Genomic DNA, 22,159 nt, shown 5'->3' with positions numbered 1-22,159 from the left:
AAAAATAATGACCCGGAAGCCGTTTTTCCCCCCGGTACGTGTGTTTCCTGGGTCGATTGTCAACAACAATGGCTGCCGTCATGAATATACACGTGTCTATAATTTGACGTTTTAAGATAGTTTTGTTTATCTATTTCTTGTGTTCCAAGGTAACGACTGGTAGGTTTTATATTTGTATTTATTTGAACCTTTTTGGTACCTCTTTGCTTCATAAACAAGCTTTTCTTGCTTCATAATCATAAACAAGCCTGTTTGCTTCTTGACACGCTTTAAACTACGGTGAGACACAGAAAGGAATTTAATTATAAAAGTCAGTGTCTTTCGCCAAGTAATAATAATAATAGCATAGCTAGGTAGTTAACGATAGTTAGTTATATCTGTTGCAGAGATGAAAGGCAAGGGGAAAGCAAAGAGGAAAGGAAAGAAAGACACTGGTAAATTGCAAAAGTATATGATGACAGTTAACGACTTTGTAAAAAGTAAGGTAGGCTGTGATGAAACTGAAGAAACGGTAGATGGCAGTGGCTTGAGGTTTGTTAAGAAGAAAAATAGAAAAGAAATTCGTAAGGAGAAAAGAAAGATGAAGAAGGCTAAAATTAAGAATCACTATGAAGGCTACAAGGCTCTCAAAGCATCCACTGGTGACAGTGAAGAAGTTGCAACCCTATCTGATAAACAACAAACAAAGAAGGTTATTGGAAAAGTAAAGAAAGACGAGCCAGTATCTCAACAACCCAAGTCAACTCCTGTTGAGACTGCCTCAGGAGAGAAGGCTGAGAAAAAAGGACCTAAGAAACCTTCTAAGAAAGAAAAGAAAAGAAACAAACTGGAAGAATCAAGAAAAAAAGCTCTTTTGGAAGCAAATATTGCTGAGGACAGAGAAATTAAGAGGTTGGAGCGATCTCTTGGGTATAACAAAAGGAAAAACAAAAAAAAACTTCCCCAGTCATTCGCTGATGATGGACTGGATTACATTTTGGGGGTGCTGGATGCTGGATCGGCAGCTTCAGGGATAATGCATGACAGCGATGATGACATGGACATTGCCAAAGAGAAATTAAGGACATTGGTAGACAGTGAATCTGAAATGTCCGGCGATGAGGAGGAAGAACAAGGAGATGACTCGGATGAGGAGGGCAGTGAACTAGACAGAGATGGAGACTTGGATGCCATCGAGGAAGAGGAAGATGAGATGGATGAGGAGGAAGAAGATGGAATGGATGAGGATGACGAAAGTGAGATGGATGAGAGTGGTGGAATAGCTTCGGAAGAAGAAAATGGAAAGGATGAGGGAGTTGAGAGTGGAGACTCAACGCTTGCAGGGCCGAAAGCTGACACTGTAAGTTGCCCAATTAGAATCTAATTTGTGAAATTCAGCTAAATTTAAGGACCAGTTTCCCAAGACATAGATTAAGCCTAGTCCTGGACAAAATAAATCAAGCTCGGTGGAGAATCTCCGCTGAAAACACTTTTTAGTCCAGCATTAGATTTAATCTGTGTCCGGGAAACCGGCCCTAAATGTATAGACTGAGACTGAAACACTACTCTGTATGTATAGGCTGTCCCGTCAGCAGGAAAATACGTGCCCCCTCACCTACGGGACACCGGGGATGATAAGCGCAGAGCTGAGTTGGAGAGACTGAAGAGACAAGTCAAAGGACTTGTGAACAGGTAACGGTGTTGATCTTGACTACTATATGCTCTTTCATCCTAATCAATGTACCTTGGCCCTGTTTTATCTGCTGTCACACTGGATTTGTCACAATTCATATTTTGGTGCAAGGGGTGCTCAAGGTCCGTATGTATCAGGCGTCTCAGAGTAGGAGTGCTGATCTCGGATCTGGGCCTGTATCCACAAAGCATCTCAGAGTAGGAATGCTGATCTAAGATCAGATTTAGCTTTTAGATCATCATGAATACGATTATATGGACAGATCCTAGATCAGCACTCTTACTCTGGGACGCTTTGTGGATACGGGTCCAGGTCCCCTCTGCCGTGTAATCGACCGAAAAGGCAAAACTCATCCTAAATCAGCACTCCAACTCTGAGATGCCCGTGTAGCTCAGTTGGTAGAGCATGGAGCTTGCAACGCCAGGGTTGTGGGTTCGGATCCCACAGGGGACCAGTACGAAAATGTATGCACTGAATAAGAGCGTCCGCTAAATGACTAAAATGTCAAATGTAAACATACAACCCCGAGTTTTGTGTTTTGGTGTCTATCTTGGTTCAAACGTTGTCCTGTTCTGCATTCTCCTCCGTAGGCTCAGTGAGGCCAACATGGCGTCCATCAGTGGCCAGCTGGAAGAGCTGTACATGAGCTCCAGCCGGAAGGACATGAACGACACCCTGACGGAGATCCTCCTGGCAGCCTGTGTCACCCCAGCCCTGATGCCTGACAGACTGCTCATGGAACACGTCCTGCTTGTCAGCATCCTGCATCACACAGTGGGGCTTGAGGTAGGTTCGAACCGCATCAACACAATTACCTGTCATTCAACACACACAGCTGTGTCCCAAATGGCACCCTATTCCCTATATAGTGCAGGCCCCTGGTCAAAAGTTGCACTCTATGGGGAATAGGCTGCTATTTGGAACATAGACATAGTTTATAAGTGAGGGGGCTATTCACAATCAGCTATAAATGACAGTCCTAATGGATTGGTAGCAGGTATAAATGTCTTGACCTCTATTCTCTCTTGGTGACCTTTTAGTTAAACTTTACTTCACCCCTGTATGCTCTTCTGATAAGAGCACGGGAAGAAGAAAATAGTATTTTGTAACAGTCGGTGTGAGAAAAGGAGTAACCATTTAACCTGTGAAAGGTCATTAGCTCGTGGTTTGTTTGATTTGCATCCTCCGTGTGACTTGTCTCCAGTTCCTTTATAACCTAATTCCTCCCCTTCTGATGAATGGGAAAGTAGCAATTCACACCTTCCTATTAGCATTATCTCTTTCAGTCTTGTTTACTCCCCACCCATCAGTAAGTAGCCACACACACACATTCACATGCCCACCAGCATTCTAGGTTCCATTGACTTCTTTGCTCTATTTTCTGACCTTTGACATGATGAACCATTTTGCAGGTAGGGGCTAATTTCTTGGAGACGGTGGTGCGGCAGTTCGCCGAGTTGTACAAGAGCCCCGGCGAAGGCAAGGAGTGTGACAACCTGGTGGCCATGGTGGCACATCTCTACAACTTCCAGGTGGTGCACGCCCTCCTCATCTTTGACATCCTGAAGATGCTGGTGGGGGCCTTCACAGAGAAGGACATTGAGCTGGTCCTGTTCGTGCTGAAGAACGTAGGCTTCGCCCTGCGGAAGGATGATGCCCTTGCGCTGAAAGAACTCATCTCTGAGGCCCAGAGCAAGGCCAGTGGTGTGGGCACCAAGTTCCAGGACGAAAATAGGGTACGGTTTGTCACAGCAACACCACTCTCAACATCACCTTCTGTCTAGACGCACCTCATTGTTGGTAACATTATTCAACCAGGGTCATTTTACATTTCGATTTTGGTCATTTGACAGAGACTCCTGTCCAGAGCAACTTGCAAGTCAAATGTATTAGCAAGCCAACTCTCTTCTGAATATCTTCTCTATCTTTAGGTGCGCTTCATGCTGGAGACCATGTTGGCTCTGAAGAACAACGATATGAGGAAGATCCCTGGCTATGACCCAGAGCCTGTTGAGAGACTCAGAAAGCTACAGAGAACTCTGGTGGGTTACAGATCTGATTGACTTACGCCTTTACAACTGTCATACCATATCGTCAAAGCCATTCTTTGCTCAGCCATGAAATATTCTTCCGTTGTTGACGTTTCCCCTGGTAGTTCTTTTCTAAAACCGCCAGGGGGCACTATAATCTCACTTAGCAGTTTATGTGATAGGTTTGAGCACCCAGATAAGGGGGAGCATGAAGAAGTATGGTGAGGTTGCCACTAGACACTGATCTTGGGTCAGTTTTGCATTTCCCCCACTAACATTGAAGGTTGGGATTGGGTAAGGAGAAATTGATCCTAGAGCTCTATTTAGGGGAAACTTCACCCCAGAGCGTTACGTGAATGAGTTGTAACTGTTGAGTTCAGATCCACCAGAGTTCGGGGGGCAGTGATGTGAAGCTGAGGGTCTCTCTGGAGAACCTCCTGGCTGCAGAGCAGGTGGGCCGCTGGTGGATCGTGGGCTCATCGTGGTCCGGAGTCCCCATGATAGGTGACCAGGGCAACAAGACCTCAAAACAGACTACTGCAGAAGGAAAGGTACTAAAAACCCTAAAAGATCTGGGGCCGTATGCATCAAGTGTCTCAGAGTAGGCGTGCTGGTTTAGGAACAGTTTAGTGTTTTAGATCAAAACGAATAAGATTATATTGACAGGGGCGGACCTGATCCTACATCAGCACGACCACTCTGAGATGTTTGATACATATGGCCCTTGTTGCTCCACTAAATCATTACTGTAGCTCTTTCGTATTAACATTTGATTGGCCATTCTCAACTGGACAGCATTTTCAATGTATTTTACTGATCATAATGACAATTTCCCTTCATCCGTCTCCTCAGTTCAGCTCCAAGGTCTTAGACCTGGCCCGGAAACAGAGAATGAACACAGACATCAGGAGAAATATATTCTGCGTGATTATGACCAGCGAGGATTACCTAGATGCCTTTGAGAAGCTGATACGGTGTGTTTTGTTTCCCCACCCTTTTGCAGCATTGAAATGCTTGCATACCAAGCTAGCCATTGCCACACGTTTTAATACGTGGCACTGCATTCTTTTCTGTGTGCAGGATGGGGCTGAAGGACCAGCAGGAGAGGGAGATCGTCCACGTGCTGATGGACTGCTGCCTCCAGGAGAAGAGCTTCAATGCCTTCTATGCTGTACTGGGAGAGAAGTTCTGTGAGCACGACAGGCGGTTCCAGGTAAGAGAACAGTGCCCGTAATTATAAAGCCTCTCAGAGTGCTGATCTAGAATCAGTTTTGCCTTTTAGATCACAATGAGTAAGATAACATGGACAGTCTCCTACTCTGATCTTTATGATTGCCCTGGCATTCTAATGGTTCTTAATTGCTCCATAGCGTTGTGATTGGGACATTCACTCTATAGCCACCCAACTATGACCCTCAGTTCACCTCAACAGTGTGGGGAAACAAGGGAGGGTCGCTTCTCCCTCTCGCACCTTTCTGATGTTTCGTTTCATGCTGTGAAAGTAGACAATGGTCATAATCCCTCACTTCCCCTTAAGCTTCCCTTTAGGTTACTGCCCATATCTCTGATAGTGATAACCATTGTCCCATTAAAGAGCTTTCATCTGAACCGGTGCAAATGTTTGGTGTTCACAAGCGGACTAGATCAGGATTATGCGTTTGCTTGCTGCATTTAATGGGTTGGAATCACAGGAGGTTGGTGGCACCTTTTTAATTGGGGAGAACGTGGTAAGGACCGGAGCTGAATTCATGGAATGGTATCAAACACATGGTTTCCAGGTGTTTGATGCCATTCCAATCACTATGTTCCGTAGTTCTCCCTTCAGAAACCACCTGTGGTTGGAATGGGTCATGGATTGTAATACTGGGCCCGTATTCATAAAGCGTCTCATAAAGCGTTTTTTTTGCCCCGGTAGGTATGCTGAAGTTGGATCAGTTTTTTTCTTTTGGATCGTAATGAACGTGATTGCACATTCACTGGTACTCTGAGACGGATAGACTACTGGAGTTCTTCCATATCCTCCAATCCCCCAGTAGTCCCACAGATCCTCTGTTGTATGTTTCCCCAGATGACATTTCAGTTCAGTCTGTGGGACAAATTCAAGGACCTGTCCAGCCTATCCAGCAGCACCTTCAGCAACCTGGTCCAGCTGGTCACACGCTTCCTCCAGAGAAAGTGCCTCTCCCTCTCCATACTCAAGGTCTGACACACCATGTTATAGAGATGAAATCCGGTCATAGGGAAGTGATTTGATGAATGTTAAAGGGGAAGTTCAGTATTTTACAACCTAATGTTAGATCTTTTCTTACCCTGAAAGTAGTCTATGGGCCAGGAGAAACAAATCCATGGTTCGGATTTCTTTAAACTGCCACTACAGACGTCAGCTAGCTAACTTACCTTCGAATTAACTTTTGCTGCCACTTTCACTCTGTCTCTTTGTAGGTGATAGAGTTTGGTGAGTTGGACAAGCCTAAAGTCAAGTTCCTGCGTCAGGTATTGACTAAGCTGTTAAAAGACACAGAGACTGAGGATCTTACAAACATATTTGGGAGGTGAGTGACGTAAGGCATCGCATTCCAGTTTCTCCGTTTCCGGTTAATGACGTTTTGCATACGGGCCAGGGTATATCAATGATAAACACGTGTTTTCATCACGTATACATTTTCTGAGTCATTCTATAATTTGTTGAGAAGAAATTCTATCAGGGCCAGATTCTTCTTCTCGCCCAGTCATGAAAACCTCTCCTCCTTGTACTTTGGCTATCCTGTAAAACCGCACCGCTGACGTTTGACTATGTGAAAAGTCTGGTATCAATGTCTTTCATTGTGTTCGGTCTCGTCAGGATTTCGGGAATTCCCAAGCTAGGAATGCTGCGGGAGGGTTTGAAGCTGTTCATCAGTCACTTCCTACTGAAGAATGCCCAGTCGCAGGGACCAGCTGAGCAAGCAGACCTTCTGTCAGAGCGAGCCGAGGTTGCCACCAAGGCCATGGAGGCCAAAGAGACTAAACTCAAACTGTAAAACACAAACACACACTGGGACCCTGAGAGAACACCAGGAGAACAAAAGAGCCCTGTTGGGGAAACATGCTCGTTTTTTTACAGACAACAAACCCAAGAGATGTTTGTCTCTGTGTGCAGTATGAAGGAGGTTAAGAGGTAGTTTTGCGAGCCAATGTGGTATGGTAGCGTACCTGTAGACTTCCAGTCATTACGCTAACGCTCGTTAGCATTGGTTCGCGAAACTAGCTCTGACATCCTTCATACTGCGCACAGAGACACAAAAATAGTAAACTACGAGTTTATCTGACTCTGGGTAAGTAGCACTATTCCTTTAAAGATTTCACCATTTTGTGTGAGTTTGAGGATTGCCCCAAATAAGGTGGTCTGTAATTTGAATGATCTCCGTTTCGTAAACAACAGAGATGACTTGTGATGACATTGTAAATATCCAAATGAAGTAGGGGCTTCATCAAGTGGCAATGCTAATGAACATGACAGTGGAAAAATATTTCCACAGTGTAGTTACTCTAATGTATTGAAGTCACTGTCACAGTGGATATTTCCTTTGTTTGTATATTTTAAGATTAAGATCACTTTATTGGTCAGTTGCACTCAAGGCCCAATCGAAAGTTGACTTCCGCTTTTAACCCAATCCCTACACATACAGATACAGTTTTTGGGGGGGGTGGGGGGGCTGCCACACTGGGCACCCGGGGAGCTGTTGTGGGGGGGGGGGATAAGTGCCTTGCTCAATGGCACAAAGGCAGGTAACGGCATTGAGGATTTGATACCAGCAACCCTCCAGTTGTGAGCAGTTCCCAACCGATTTTTCCCGTCTGACCCAGGATTCTAACTGGCAACCCAACGATTGCTGGCTCGCCTGTCTAACCACTAGGTTACTTGCTGCCCCCGTTGTACAAATTTCATGTTATTCAGTTTTTAAGATACATCAATGGTATGTAGTGTACTAAAATGTATTTTACAGATGAATACAGGATTAACCCAGTCAAATGTTTCCAAACTGTTTATAAACATTTGATGTCGGTGCATGAGGCAATAATAAACCTTTTTTTCACGTTGATTAATCTGGTTAACTGAGTCTCAATGCATTTGTGTTTTTCATGGCAGTGCATTAATTAACTTTATTTGCATAATGTCAATAGCAGTCAAACTGGGGCCATATTCATTAATGTACACAGTAGCAAAACGTAGTAAAATATTTTGCTATGGAAAATGAAAGCGAGCGTTTCTTATTTGACAACTTCAGGCAGTTCTTCCCAGTTACGGTGTGCATTCTTGAATTTGGTGTCTAGTGAACAGCTCTCCAACCGGTGGAAAGCGAGCTACCAAGCAATTCTGAAAGTAAATGCATTTTTTCCCCACGTGTCCAATCTCAAACTTTCAGAAACATAAAGTTCCCGTCTACTATCCAATCAAAGCCTGACATTATCCCACTCCTAGTTAGCAACTATTGGGTTAAAAAGCCCAACGTAACATTATAAACTCAGCAAAAAAAGAAACCTCCTCTCACTGTCAACTGTGTTTATTTTCAGCAAACTTAGCATGTGTAAATATTTGTATGAACATAACACGATTCAACAACTGAGACATAAACTGAACAAGTTCCACAGACATGTGACTAACAGAAATGAAATAATGTGTCCCTGAACAAAGGGGGTCAAAATCAAAAGTAACAGTCAGTATCTAGTGTGGCTACCAGCTGCATTAAGTACTGTAGTGCATCTCCTCATTGACTGCACCAGATTTGCCAATTCTTGCTGTGAGATGTTACCCCACTCTTCCACCAAGGCACCTGCAAGTTCCCGGACATTTCTGGGGGGGAATGGCCCTAGCCCTCACCCTCCGATCCAACAGGTTCCAGAGGTGCTCAATGGGATTCAGATCCAGGCTCTTCACTGGCCATGACAGAACACTGACATTCCTGTCTTGCAGGAAATCACACACAGAACGAGCAGTGTGGCTGGTAGCATTGTCATGCTGGAGGGTCATATCAGGATGAGCCTGCAGGAAGGTTACCACATGAGGGAGGAGGATGTCTTCCCTGTAACGCACAGCGTTGAGATTGCCTGCAATGACAACAAGCTCAGTCCGATGATGCTGTGACACACCGCCCAAGACCATGATGGACCCTCCACCTCCAAATCGATCCCGCTCCAGAGTACAGGCCTCGGTGTAACGCTCATTGCTTCGACGATAAATGCGAATCCGACCATCATCCCTGGTGAGACAAAACCGCGACTCGTCATTGAAGAGCACTTTTTGCCAGTCCTGTCTGGTCCAGCGACGGTGGGTTTGTGCCCATAGGCGACATTGTTGCCGGTGATGTCTGGTGAGGACCTGCCTTACAACAGGCCTACAAGCCCTCAGTCGAGCCTCTTTCAGCCTATTGCGGACAGTCAGAGCACTGATGGAGGGATTGTGCGTTCCTGTTGTAACTCGGGCAGTTGTTGTTGCCATCCTGTACCTGTCCCGCAGGTGTGATGTTCGGATGTACCGATCCTGTGCAGGTGTTGTTACACGTGGTCTGCCACTGCGAGGACGATCAGCTGTCCGTTCTGTCTCCCTGTAGCGCTGTCTTAGGCGTCTCACAGTACGGACATTGCAATTTATTGCCCTGGCCACATCTGCAGTCCTCATGCCTCCTTGCAGCACGCCTAAGGCACGTTCACGCAGATGAGCAGGGACCCTGGGCATCTTTCTTTTGGTGTTTTTCAGTGTCAGTAGAAAGGTCTCTTTAGTGTCCTATGTTTTCATAACTGTGACCTTAATTGCCTACCATCTGTAAGCTGTTAGTGTCTTAACGACCGTTCCACAGGCGCATGTTCATTAATTGTTTATGGTTCATTGAACAAGCATGGGATACAGTGTTTAAACCCTTTACAATGAAGATCTATGAAGTTATTTGGATTTTTAGGAATTATCTTTATTATAAGGTGAATGCACCAATTTGTAAGTCGCTCTGGATAAGAGCGTCTGCTAAATGACTTAAATGTAAATGTAAATGTAAGACAGGGTCCTGAAAAAAGGACATTTCTTTTTTTGCTGAGTTTATATGCCAATTAATTTCCAGCAAAATTACCCGTCTGTCTGTTTCACACATTTGTCTATTACTCCGTATGTAATATTTTTTCTATTTTCTACATTGTTGAATAATAGTGAAGACATCAACACTATGAAATAACACATATGGAATCATGTAGTAAACAGAAAAGTGTTAAACAAATCAGAGTATATTTGAGATTTTTCAAAGTAGCCACCTTTTGCCTTGATGACAGCTTTGCACACTCTTGGCATTCTCTCAGGCAGCTTCATGAGGTAGTCACCTGGAATGCATTTTAATTAACAGGTGTGCCTTGTTAAAAGTTAATTTGTGGAATTTCTTTCCTTAACGCATTTGAGCCAATCAGTTGTGTTGTGACAAGGTAGGGGTGGTATACAGAAGATAGCCCTATTTGGTAAAAGACCAAGTCCATATTATGGCAAGAACAGCTCAAATAAGCAAACATTTACATTTTAGTCATTTAGCAGACGCTCTTATCCAGAGCGACTAACAGTAGTGAATGCATACATTTCATGCATTTTTTTTTTTTGTACTGGCCCCCCGACCCCCGTGGGAATCGAACCCACAACCCTGGCGTTGCACACACCATGCTCTACCAACTGAGCCACAGGGAAGAGAAACGACTTTAAGACATGAAAGTTTGAAAAATTTCTTCAAGTGCAGTCGCAAAAACGATCAAGCGCTATGATGAAACTGGCTCTCATGAGAGCCGCCACAGGAAAGGAAGAAACAGAGTTACCTCTGCTGCAGAGGATAAGTTCATTAGAGTTACCAGCTTCAAATTGCAGCCCAAATAAATGCCTCACAGAGTTTAAGTAACAGACTCATTTCAACATCAACTGTTCAGTTGACATTTTTGGTTCCAACTGCCGTCTTTGTGAGATGCAGAATAGGTGAACAGATGACCTCCGCATGTGTGGTTCCCACCGTGAACCATGGAGGAAGAGATGTGGGGGTGCTTTGCTGGTGACAATGTCAGTCATTTACAATTTAAGGCATACTTAACCAGCATGGCTACCACAGCATTCTGCAGCGATACACCATCCCATCTGGTTTGCACTTAGTGGACCTGTCATTTGTTTTTTAACAGGACAATGACCCAAAGCACACCTCCAGGCTGTGTAAGGGCAATGTGACCAAGAGGGAGAGTGGTCGAGTGCTGCATCAGATAACCTGGCCTCCACAATCACCCGACCTCAACCCAATTGAGATGGTTTGGGATGAGTTAGACCGCAGAGTGAAGGAATGCAGCCAGCAAGTGCTCAGCATATGTGGGAACTCCCTCAAGACTGTTGGAAAAGCATTCCTCATGAAGCTGGTTGAGAGAATGTCAAGAGTGTGCAAAGCTGTCATCAAAGCAAACAGTGGCTACTTTGAAGAATCTCAAATATAAAATACATTTTGATTTGTTTAACACGTTTTTAGTTACTACATGATTCCAAATATGTTATTTCCTAGTTTTCATGTCTTCACTATTATTCTACAATGTAGAAAATAGTACAAAAAAGTAAAAACCTTGAATGAGTACGTGTGTCCAAACTTTTGACTGGTACTGTATATTGACAGAAAACACACCTCTTGTACACCAAAGGCCCGGGTTAGAGGATAAGAGAAGAATGTGCCTATTTAAAAGCTATGAAAAAAAATGAGTAGCTTGCAACATGTTTAATTTTTTTTTGAAGTAGCTCTCATGCTAGAAAAGGTTGGAGACCCATGGTCTAGTGCGTACAATCCAGGAGTCTGTTTTGAGCAGACACCATAGTTATAAGAAATAATCCTCTCGGGGACAGTGTGAAACAATGTCTGAGCATTCATATAGAATTTACGGGACCATCACTACTTGTGTGTATTTATAGGTACAGTATATTAATATTACATTGTACCAAAGCAGTCTATTGAAGCCTGTTTTAAGTTTGAATCTCTAGTTGATAAATCATCTTCCTGAATAACAAGGGGTTGTGTACTCTACTCCCTATATTCAATTATACATTCTCCACAGTTACATTTCCTTTGTGAACAACCTTAACCATGACTTGCGGCTGAGGAGGAGGAGGTGGTTGAAGAGAAAATGAATGGCTTTGTGTATGCCAGTGGCATCTGCTTGTCCATAGCCAACTTTATAGGTCACTTTCTAATCTGTTGTCAACGCCATTAGCATTCCTCTGTGAAATTATTGACTTCTTCCAATGCGCAAGCGTCCATGTTTACGACCTTCTTCCAGATGTGCCAACTGAATCACTGTTCAATCTTTTGGTGTTTTTTTCCCCCTCGAATGTATCAACAGTTTGTAAATGAGTATTTGTGATGTCTAATCTCATGTTCATTCATATTCTGTGTGGACTACCCATCAGAATGAAAGGACACTGGGTTTTTATTCAGTCTCTGACAACATTGGCTGCATGCATCGCATAGCAGAGTCATTGCGTTACATTTGATGCCTGCTACTAATAATTACCTCCATTAATAACGTTTGCATTAATCTGTGTGTGGGCCTGAGTGGCCAGAGGGTGAGACAGGGCCACAGAGGTCACTCAGAGGAAACATCTCTCTCCCAGACCTTACAATGGCTTCTTTGGGAGAGTGGCAGTGCCTTCGTCCTCAAAATATTTGTGATGTCTAATATTTATGTATTTTGATGAAGGCGAAAGTGCAAATATAGCCTATGCATGGCTTGGACCGTTACAAAGACTGACTTCCATGATGGCATATTATATTGGTTATGTCTGATGTTATATAGGCCGATGTACTGTTGTTTGATGAAGATGAAAGTTGAAACATGCATTTTCTGAACCGTTACATGAAGAGACTTCCATGATGACATGCTGATCTGAATGAGTCAGCCTCCTGTGGTTTACAAAGAGTAAAACCAGTGAGTCAACTAGAGGTAGATTGTGACTGAAAGATAAATAGACAGACGAGTCAGTGAAGATCACACAGGCTATTGTATGCAGGTGGGAGTCATCAGGTTGGTATTGACCCCTGGGTGACCCTGCTGTAATGGGTCTGCTAAGATGTTCTACTGATACCTGTCCAGATAGCAAACACAACCAGCGAGTTAGGTGTCTGTAATCCCATAATCAGTAGTACGTACAACTGAATCAACACTATACAGTACTAACATAAGCACACAGGAATAAACAAAATATGGAGAAGCTAGGCCTGTTCTTAGCCTAAGAGCTCAATATTTTATAACGCTTACACTGTAGTACAGTGGCTGTAATTGCCGAATTCTGTGTGTTGACTGCGCCTATCAATGGTTGGCTGTGTGTGTTCCATTCAGACTGACTCTGGTAAATCACAAATGGCAACCTATTCCCTATATAGTGCGCTGCTTTTGACGAGAGCCCTGTGGGCCCTGGTCAAGAGTAGTGCACTTCAAACGGAATAGGGTGCCATTTGGGACATATGCAGACTCTTGTCTACTGTTCAAAGCTATGTTTCCTCAAGCTTTGCTCCCCGCCCTGCCCTCCCAAAGAGTTTTCCCGTCCAATACCTGGCTGGGAGGTGTTGATGAGCTGATAAAGCAGCCCGCTCTCTCTATATCCTCGCAGCTGGGCAAACTCAGCTGTGAGGAATTACTCCTCAATCAATAACCAATACTAACACAGCTATACAGAAACTCCAAACCTCTGGAACAAATTTTGGAACGCTTATTTTCTCAGTAAAAAAAAAAAAAAATGCATCATGCATTTGGTCGTACATGAATGAGAAGCATGGTACACTGTTAAACACGTCACACTTTATAAATGTATAGCTGCAACGCAACACGTCTGTGTTTCCTGAACAAAAAGACACTGCGTGTGAATGTGTACAGGTAACCGAAACATGTGGATCTTAGGAGAGCTGTTGGATATAGAGATATTAGAAAAGGCATTATGGCTAATAGAAATTGAATATATTGCAAAGGAAATGTTCTTCGTGCCTGGAGCACTGTGGTGATATTTACATGCATGTAATTGATCTGACATAGAACTTCTTAGTTGCTATGTAGGCCTAATTAGTGTATATATAGCATTACTACTAACCTGGACTGAATTACATAGCCACAAATGCCATTGCAATTACTAAGAGCTCTGCTTTCTTCCCATAGTGAGCTCAGTAGCCTTTAATGTTGTTGCCTTTTATACATTTGATGCATAAAGGCATACATATTGTTGTGTTGCATATAACATAGTCTAATCCAGAAAGACCTTCATTGTAGTATGTGGTTCATGTAATCTACACATGTTAGTAGGCTATTATACACTTTTGAAGATTCTGCCTTGCTCCTTGGTCTGACAGGTCGGGTCATGGGAATCGCAATAGCACTATTGGATCTTTGCGAACGTGCTGGGAGAGCAAACAAACCAACAAGGGGATCGTATTCATAAACCTTTGAAACCGCTCGTTAATCAGTAGAGGCAGATGCACAAGCATTATTTTCAAAGGCTTGAACTCATCCGATTGCCATTCGATCTGCTAAATATAGACATGACGTCGTGACTAATTAAAATAACCTGCTAGTTCGCACAATGTACGTTACGCACCACAATATGCATTTAGTCATCAACATAGCATCCTGTGCAAAATTACAGACTTCCTGACTGTGTTGATCAAACAAAATCAAAAGTCTTTATTAATCAAAGTTATACTGAGACCAGAAGGGAAAAAATGGGGCTAGTGGTTAGTGTTGGACTAGTAACCGAAAGGTTGCAAGATCGAATCCCCGAGCTGACAAGGTAAAAATCTGTCGTTCTGCCCCTCAACCAGGTAGTTAACCCACTAGGCCGTCATTGAAAATAAGAATTTGTTCTTGACTGACTTGCCTAGTTAAATAAAGGTAAAGAAAAATAATCACCTCTAAACTAAGACCAAATTGGCTGCAAAATGGGACCATAATTGGAAAAGTGTGTTTAATAGATGTTATGTCGTCAGCATTGAAAAACACCACGTTTTACAAAACACATTTATTTAATGTCCTCTGTACCATGGGAGACGGTCAACAATAATTTAGCATGCATTGGTGTAGACATTTTATAAACAGTGTACAAAAATAAACGCATAACATTTTTCTGCACGTAAATGGTAGGCCTATATGACGCAATGACATACGTTCACAATGTTCAAAAACATGAAACAAAAGAAAATGCTAAATGTGGCATGTTTGAATTTACAATTGGTCGCCATATCAAAATATTATGATAATAACCCCTATAGTGGAGAACCCATATGATTGTAGTGGACATTAGGGTCCTAAAACAACTGGGCGAAAACATGACATTGTCACATAAAACCATGCAATGTTACAAATAGCAGAGTGTACCTCAATACTACCTTCTAAAACGTCAATCTGACCTTGCTTGTTAGGGCCATTCTGCACACCCTGAATCTCAGTCAGGGATTGATCCATTTGTATTTTCCAAATTATTCTCATTAATTTCTGAATTTCCGGGTAGGATTTCGTGTTTTTATTACTGTAGGCCTAAATGCAGCTGTAGTTTAAGGAGTGTATAGTTTTTCAAAAATGCACGTTTCCTTGTCCCGGTCTCAAGGTTGTGGACTTATATCACTGGTGTGGTTTCTCTCGTCGTCCGAAGAGCAATCCGAGGAGTTGTACAGGAAGTTGCCACCTTCATCATCGTCACTGTCCCTGAAGTCTCTTATTCTGTTACTTTTTGCAGAACCAGTCTTTTGATAATCCGTTTGTTCTTGTCCGTCAGATTTCTCCTGGCCGTTTTTGTTGTTTTTCTTATTCTCCGTCTCCTGCGCGGCTTGCTCTTTGGCCTTCTTGCTCCGTTTCCACTTCATCCGCCTGTTCTGGAACCAAATTTTCACCTGAAAATGAAAATAACATATATTTATGAGACAATGTTTTGGAAAAAAAAATGTTATTAAATTATTTATTGGCCGTTTTTGAATACGCGTAAGCGCCGTGCGTAATGGGCACCTACAGCACCACCTGACTTGACTACATAACATACAACTAAATAAGAGTGTTTTCATGTAAAACTGACTGAATAGCCTAATAGTGGTATGTTTCACAATGTCTCAAACAAACATGTATTGGTTAGAAATTTAGCTTTTATATACCTGCGTTTCCGTCAGCATCAAGGATGTAGCCACTTCAAAGCGCTTTGGTCGCGACAGATACTTATTTAGTTTGAATTGATGCTCGAGCTCCAGGAGCTGCTGACTTGTGAATGCAGTCCTTGGTCTTCTGCACTTTCCAAGCAAGTTTGACTGGGCCTGAGCTGGAAAACAAAATATAAGTCAATTTCTAGTAATAAGGTCAAGGAAAAAGCATGACAACCTTCGTGCGTGTTTTTACATTAGGATTATTCGATAGGCAGTATATAGCAGACCTAGGCTATATTAATAATCATTATATGCCTGCAAAATGGAGGAATAACGGGCATATTGGTCCTAATTGAGATAGGTTTAAATGAAATTGCTATGATATAGGCTTGCAAGATACAATTTTGTAATAAGCAGATTGAAAAAGAAACGGTAATAATTTCAGGTTAAAATGGGGAATTTGTTGCTGAATATTAAATGGCGAAAAGCTTTAATTGAAACCGATTTAAACTGAACATATATAGACCACATAGTCTATGGGATAAAAATGTCTTCGTTTATGCACACTGCCTCCTCAAGAAACAGTACGAGTTCCGGTTCAAAATGGCCAAAATATTGTTAGAGCCAACATCTAACATTGCCATGGAATAAGTATTCAATGAGACCTAAGCTATTTGCCACCTCATTTTGAACAAATCTGTTAAAACGAACAGGAACAAAAAGGCAGTATCTGGTGAGCAAACAGTGTGTCGGCTGTGGGTTTCACACTCTTCTGTCACTTTCCCACTGTCCATTATCTGTCCATTTTAGTTGCTCTCTGAAAACCTATCACCCTCTCTCCTCTCACTCAAACAGCCTTTTTGGCTGGGAACATTTCTTCATCGAGTCATGGGGCCATAACGTAAAGGCACCAATGGATCAATAATGTAAAAATCATGAATTTACTCGCCACGTGTAAAGCAAAAACAATTATTTATTAGCAGTCCAAAAATAATGTAAAAGCATAGACGACAAACTATGAAAAATAAATACGTATACTCACAATACTCACAGTTAAAATCGGGCATTTTTGGTAGCATCATTCCCGCTGTGGAGACTCTCAGCCAGTGGTCGAGCTGAAAAGTCCCGGCAGAGAGTTTGAGGGAGTCGCTGGGATGGTGGTGATGGGACCCATGCGGATATGAATAGGACAGGGCAGGGTGCTGCCCGAGGGAGTAGGTATACATGGGGTGGCCGTAGAGAGCCTGGGGAGGGATCCCTGCGCTACTCTGTGGATGTAATCCAACAATACTGTGAGGACTATTCAAGAAGCCTGGTTTAGGAATCAAACCACAGGAGGAAATCCTCGGTGGAGACGGAGTCTCAGTCCTTAAAGAGTCGGCATTCAATTCTGAGGCTTGTACACTTCCGGACGATGAAATGGAAGAGGAGGATAAAGAAGTCACAAGCGCAAGCGGAGATGTCTGCACCTTCGGCGGGTCAACAGCGAGAAGCGCATCGATGCGGAAATTTGTAGATTTCTCCATTTGAACCAGTGTCCCCGTTGTTTGCAGACGTTGAACAGTTAGTTGCCTATCAAAACGATGTTGAAGTGTCGTTGTTGTTCCACCTCTCAAAGTTTTGATCTCGGTTAAAGTGTGAACGGTGAAACTCTACATGACACTTAATTCCTATTCGATAGGGGATTGGTTCCACCCGTTTGGCATGGGGTTGTCCCATTGGTCAATTCAAGACATGTTCACGGTGCGCTTTTTCGGCACATTGCATACCTCTCCAACCAATGAACCGCCCCACCTTGGTTGTTGTTTTTAAATAAGTTAAAAAAAAAAAAATCATTTTCATTCTACAAGGAAAATGATCGAAATGTTGCATAAAACGGATACATTTAAGAAAACATTTTTGAGAGCTTCTATTGACATTATTTAGAGTTACAGTATGTAACTTTAATTTAATTCCGCTGTGAATTGCAACCATGGGAAACTATTAAAATGTTTTATTTTTTGTGTGTAAGTCATTGTGAAGAGAATCGTTTGCCATTCACCGGAGTGACAGGGCTCGTTATTGTAGACTACAATATATATTTATTTATTTCTGCAATGTAAGACAATAGGTGGGCATCGAGGGGCCAGGGGAATCCTAACTTCAGATCAGCGCGCATATCCAATTTTCGACATTGTCGCATGCATTTTATTAGGCCTACATTTTGCCCCACAACCACGTAGAAAATCATGAATCAATGTTTTGGATTCATGGCTTATCTAGCCTACGTTTTAGGCAGTTTGGTAATGACAGACATAACAAAATGCTACTTTTATGCTACTGTATAGGCCGCATCCAAAATATTTTTGGGAATATGTCTGACAACGTATGCCTTCATCGCACCATGCAAGACATATTCCTCCCCCCAAAAGTTTAACGTCACAAATGAAAAACTGTGTCTATGCATGACCCGGAGATCTTACGAGCCCAACTGGGAAATCTAGCTAAGAGCCTGCCTTATGCCACTACCCAACCCCGAGAGATCGAAAAGTCCTACATTTTTTTTGCTCTGTCCCACAATATAAATGTGAAATGTAGGCCTAACTGTCTTGATATCATGGAGTGCATATCCTCCCGGAACCCTGAAAAAATAAAGGTTATATGATGACTGGATGTTTTTTTTTGTGTGTGTTCGGGGTGAACTCAATGCAACACATTTTTATTTTTTAACTTTAATTATATTTGACTTTTCAAAGTGTATTAAGTTAGAAAATATTTATAATTAGGGTAAGACCATATCTATTTGAAGATTCTGAACTCACCTAGCTGCCCCCTGGATCTAGTCCTTTATGCCTCCGCTTGCAGCTGCTAAATACACACCCGCCTCATGCTGTAGACTTCGTTTCCCAAGAAAACATGCAAAACCACCACAAATTTGGTCCAACTTTTTGACATTTCAGGCTCTAATTCATGGCAATTATGACAACGAAATTATGAAAGTGCACTATTTGTCATCAATTGAGACAAAAATGTGTGAAAAATAAATAAGTGCATCCGTAGTAGACGGATAAAATTGAGCGCGCAAAATATGAAGCATAGATTAGTTAGTTATTTGAGCTATAGGCTCCATGTAGGCCAAAAGCTCTGGGGTGGTTGTCTTTTGGTCTAATAAGCCACTTAAAGTTAATGGAAGAAGAGGTCAAGATGAGAATTATTGACACCCTGTTGCCCTTAACTTGTCTCCCAATAAAGCTGATTAGTTTTTGTCAATTCATCAGCTAACCACTCTCTTGGGACCAGCGCAGACGTTTATTTGCTCCGGGGAAATCAACAAGTCACTGGGTAGTTCCAAGTAAAGGATCACCATTTAATTGGAAACCTTGATAATATCATGACCGATTACGGAATAATAGCTGAGTCTTAGATTGATGTGTGGCATCATGTAAAGTGAATCCACGTATGCACCACAAAATTAGAAGGCTTAAACCTGAACCTAAAAGCTAATCAAATAATGGCATTGGGGTTATCTTGATATGACTTTTATCTCGCTCAGGCCTCAGATAATTTTCTCCTTTCGACATTTCGAACATGGATTCATTTGTCTTTTTTATGATGAGCTTTGAGCTCCATTAAGAAAACGTTTTGACAGTCCAATTTCGGCAGTTTTTGAATTTATGAACAGCATCTGTGCATTCTGAATCACTAAAACATCTCGCTTTCATTATTTTCTTAATATCTTAACAGTGCCACACCGTTAGATCTGTGCTTTGTCCCCACCCCCGTTTTAATTTCATTAAGGGGCCACATGAATATTTCTATTAAAGCACCAGTGAAATATGAAGCCATTTACTATTGGCCTGCACCAATCACGGAGATTTATTGTCTTTTTTCATCACATCAACAGGAGGTAAAATTAATATGGCACCCTGAGATGGAAGCGGACCCTAAAACCCCAGTCTTTCCTGAAAGGTGTTCATTTGCGCCGTAATTACTTTCACAATTAACTAGAATACAAATCAAATTGACAAATCGAGATAGTTTATATATTAATTACCCTCGGTAAATGTGTTCATTGTGAAAATGCAATTTAAAGGGGACCTGCACTGTCTCTTTTATTGCAATAAACACATTCAATTAAATTGGCACAAATGACCACTGGCTTGAAATGTATAGGACTGTTTTTAAGCACATTTGTGGCATATAATCATTTTATCAATGTAATTTGTTGAGGAAGCAGAGCATGCCTATTTCTTTCCATATAAGACCTTGGATGATAGACTCCATTACTGGATATCATTAGCGGGAAGATTACATTCTGCAAGACCTATGCATATGATATTTATAGACTGCTGGAACTGAGTAGAGAACTAATTTCTCTGCGACACACGCAATATGTCTAAACGTCCTTCTAGAAATTCAGTATTGCTGGCTAATTTATTGGAGACGTGCCATCAATTTTGTTTGGCTGCAGAGAAGTATTGATCATTTATCTCAATGTCCTTCAGCATGGTGACATGAACCACTCAATAGGATGTAACTTGTGCTATAGGCCTATTATAATGCAGATTTTGTTTTATTTTGGAAGAAAATAGCAGTCGTTTTTAAGGTTCGCATTAAAAAAAAGTGACCTATTGCAATGGCCTAATAATTTATTTTGTGTAAACATCCAATGAATGAAAATGATTCAAAACTTTAAAAAAGTTTTATTCAAAATTGCTGATAATTTTCTTTATAAGATAAATATCCATTATTGTTAATAGTGCAACATTGTTAAAAATAAATTATTATTAATATTATTATCCATATTGGTGTTATTGTTGTTTAGGCCAATCACATCGTCATAAACAACAAGTAGCCTAGGCCTATCATCAGCACCACCATCCACTTTCATCATCAACCTATAGTCTGCTGGAATTATACCCTTAAAAAGTTATAGGTTTACCTTTCTGTAATCCAACGTGTTGACGGTGAAACTATTTTATTTCATGAACCCAACGAACATTTTCAATTCCATGGAGTGACGGTCAAATCAGTCTGCTTTCTTGGTGTAAAATCTCAACTAAACGAGATGACGCGAGATAGGCCATTCCCCCATGACTCGAGACACCGTGATTGACGATCTGAAATGTTGTCGAGGGAATCTTCGAAAGTTTGTTTCCAATTGACAATGGAATTGATTCATTGTGCACCTGTCAAAGTGTTAAGCAACCATGTTTATTATTTAATACAATTACTTTATAGATCTTCGAACCTGGCTATTTTAAGTTATTAGGCCCACGTTCTTTTTTTCTGAAGGAGAGCTATTTGTTTATTTCGTTTTGCAGAGCAGCAGCAGGTCGCCCTGCATGCTAATAAGAAATCTCGCTGTGATTTGTTATTTAATATATTGCCTTTATGGATTTTTAAACACAAGCAAAGAAAATCACAACTAATGGATGTGACAAAACAGGGCGCTATTTAAATATAATAAAGAATAAAGGGCACTTGTGTTCAGCAAAATGAATGTTCAATGCCTTCTGCTCAAAAGCAATACATTGATGATGACGCAGTTGAGCATGATTAACACTATCACTGTTCAGACTTTTACATCAAGTGTTTTAAGAGAAAAATATACTAACATTTGCACCCCCTAATGCGTCTTTTTATCCATTAGCAAACTGCAATGAATTTCCTTGAGGAGCATCCATCACCCAAAAACCCGTTTCTCCTTATTTTCTGTCAAGCCTTTCTATTTCGTATTCGGGGGAAATGTAGTGACGTGACATCCCACAGACAGTACATTATGATGATTTATTTTATAAAAATACACTTCAAACCTGTGTGCTTAAATTGATTAGATTAGATGTAGCTACAACACCATGCAGTCCATCCATTTTTCAACGCTGAATGAATCTTTGACAGGCCAGAGGTTTATGGTATCTTGAAATGTGTACCTGTAGTCCCCATCTTGTTGTCTTGACTTGGTCCTGAGACAAAAACAAGGAAATATGTATAAGCACAAAACGTGAGGCGATAATGGGTGCCTTTGTCCATTACTGTGGCAACTCTAAACAGTTAACTTACCACTTGTGATTTGTCCACGTTAAGACATTGTTCAGCTGTGCAGTGTGAACGTGTTGATGAATGTTCATGGAGGTGTTTAAGACAGAAATTATTGTGGGGGTGAGCAGGTAAACTGAAAACTTAATGTCTGAAATTTCTGCAGATTACTGTAACAATAAAATAATGAAAACGTCTTGACAATGATATACTGTATGACTTCTAACTGCACATAAAATGGCACAAATGATTGACCTTCTTTACATTTACATTTACATTTAAGTCATTTAGCAGACGCTCTT

General features: G+C 41.7%; 2 protein-coding genes across 3 annotated transcripts; one reads left to right on the top strand and one right to left on the bottom strand.

Annotated features, from left to right (window-relative positions):
• The first annotated feature begins 45 nt into the window (after positions 1 to 45).
• Positions 46 to 7,784, top strand: nom1 (nucleolar protein with MIF4G domain 1). Its single transcript, XM_082970659.1, has 11 exons — positions 46 to 1,339; positions 1,559 to 1,671; positions 2,263 to 2,462; positions 3,089 to 3,408; positions 3,604 to 3,714; positions 4,083 to 4,253; positions 4,555 to 4,676; positions 4,783 to 4,915; positions 5,771 to 5,902; positions 6,145 to 6,254; positions 6,545 to 7,784. The coding sequence occupies exons 1-11, from the start codon at positions 389 to 391 to the stop codon at positions 6,720 to 6,722; spliced, it is 2,541 nt and encodes an 846-aa protein (XP_082826785.1). The 5' UTR covers positions 46 to 388; the 3' UTR covers positions 6,723 to 7,784.
• Positions 7,785 to 14,303: 6,519 nt separating this feature from the next.
• On the bottom strand, positions 14,304 to 17,626 carry mnx1 (motor neuron and pancreas homeobox 1). Of its 2 annotated transcripts, none has more exons than XM_014180664.3 (3): positions 16,891 to 17,626; positions 15,855 to 16,015; positions 14,304 to 15,599 (listed from the first exon to the last, which is right to left on the bottom strand). In XM_014180664.3, the coding sequence occupies exons 1-3, from the start codon at positions 17,363 to 17,365 to the stop codon at positions 15,312 to 15,314; spliced, it is 924 nt and encodes a 307-aa protein (XP_014036139.1). In that variant the 5' UTR covers positions 17,366 to 17,626; the 3' UTR covers positions 14,304 to 15,311. The 2 variants fall into 2 exon arrangements, with proteins under 2 accessions (XP_014036139.1, XP_014036138.1); XM_014180663.3 differs by having other exon boundaries at positions 14,306 to 15,599; positions 16,882 to 17,622.
• Between the last annotated feature and the right edge of the window lie 4,533 nt (positions 17,627 to 22,159).

The sequence above is a fragment of the Salmo salar genome, chromosome 29, assembly GCF_965601325.2.
Source record: "Salmo salar chromosome 29, fSalSal1, whole genome shotgun sequence".
Taxonomy (NCBI): Eukaryota; Metazoa; Chordata; class Actinopteri; order Salmoniformes; family Salmonidae; genus Salmo; species Salmo salar.
Note: the sequence above shows the minus strand (reverse complement) of the source record. Positions and strands in the feature narration are given on the sequence as shown.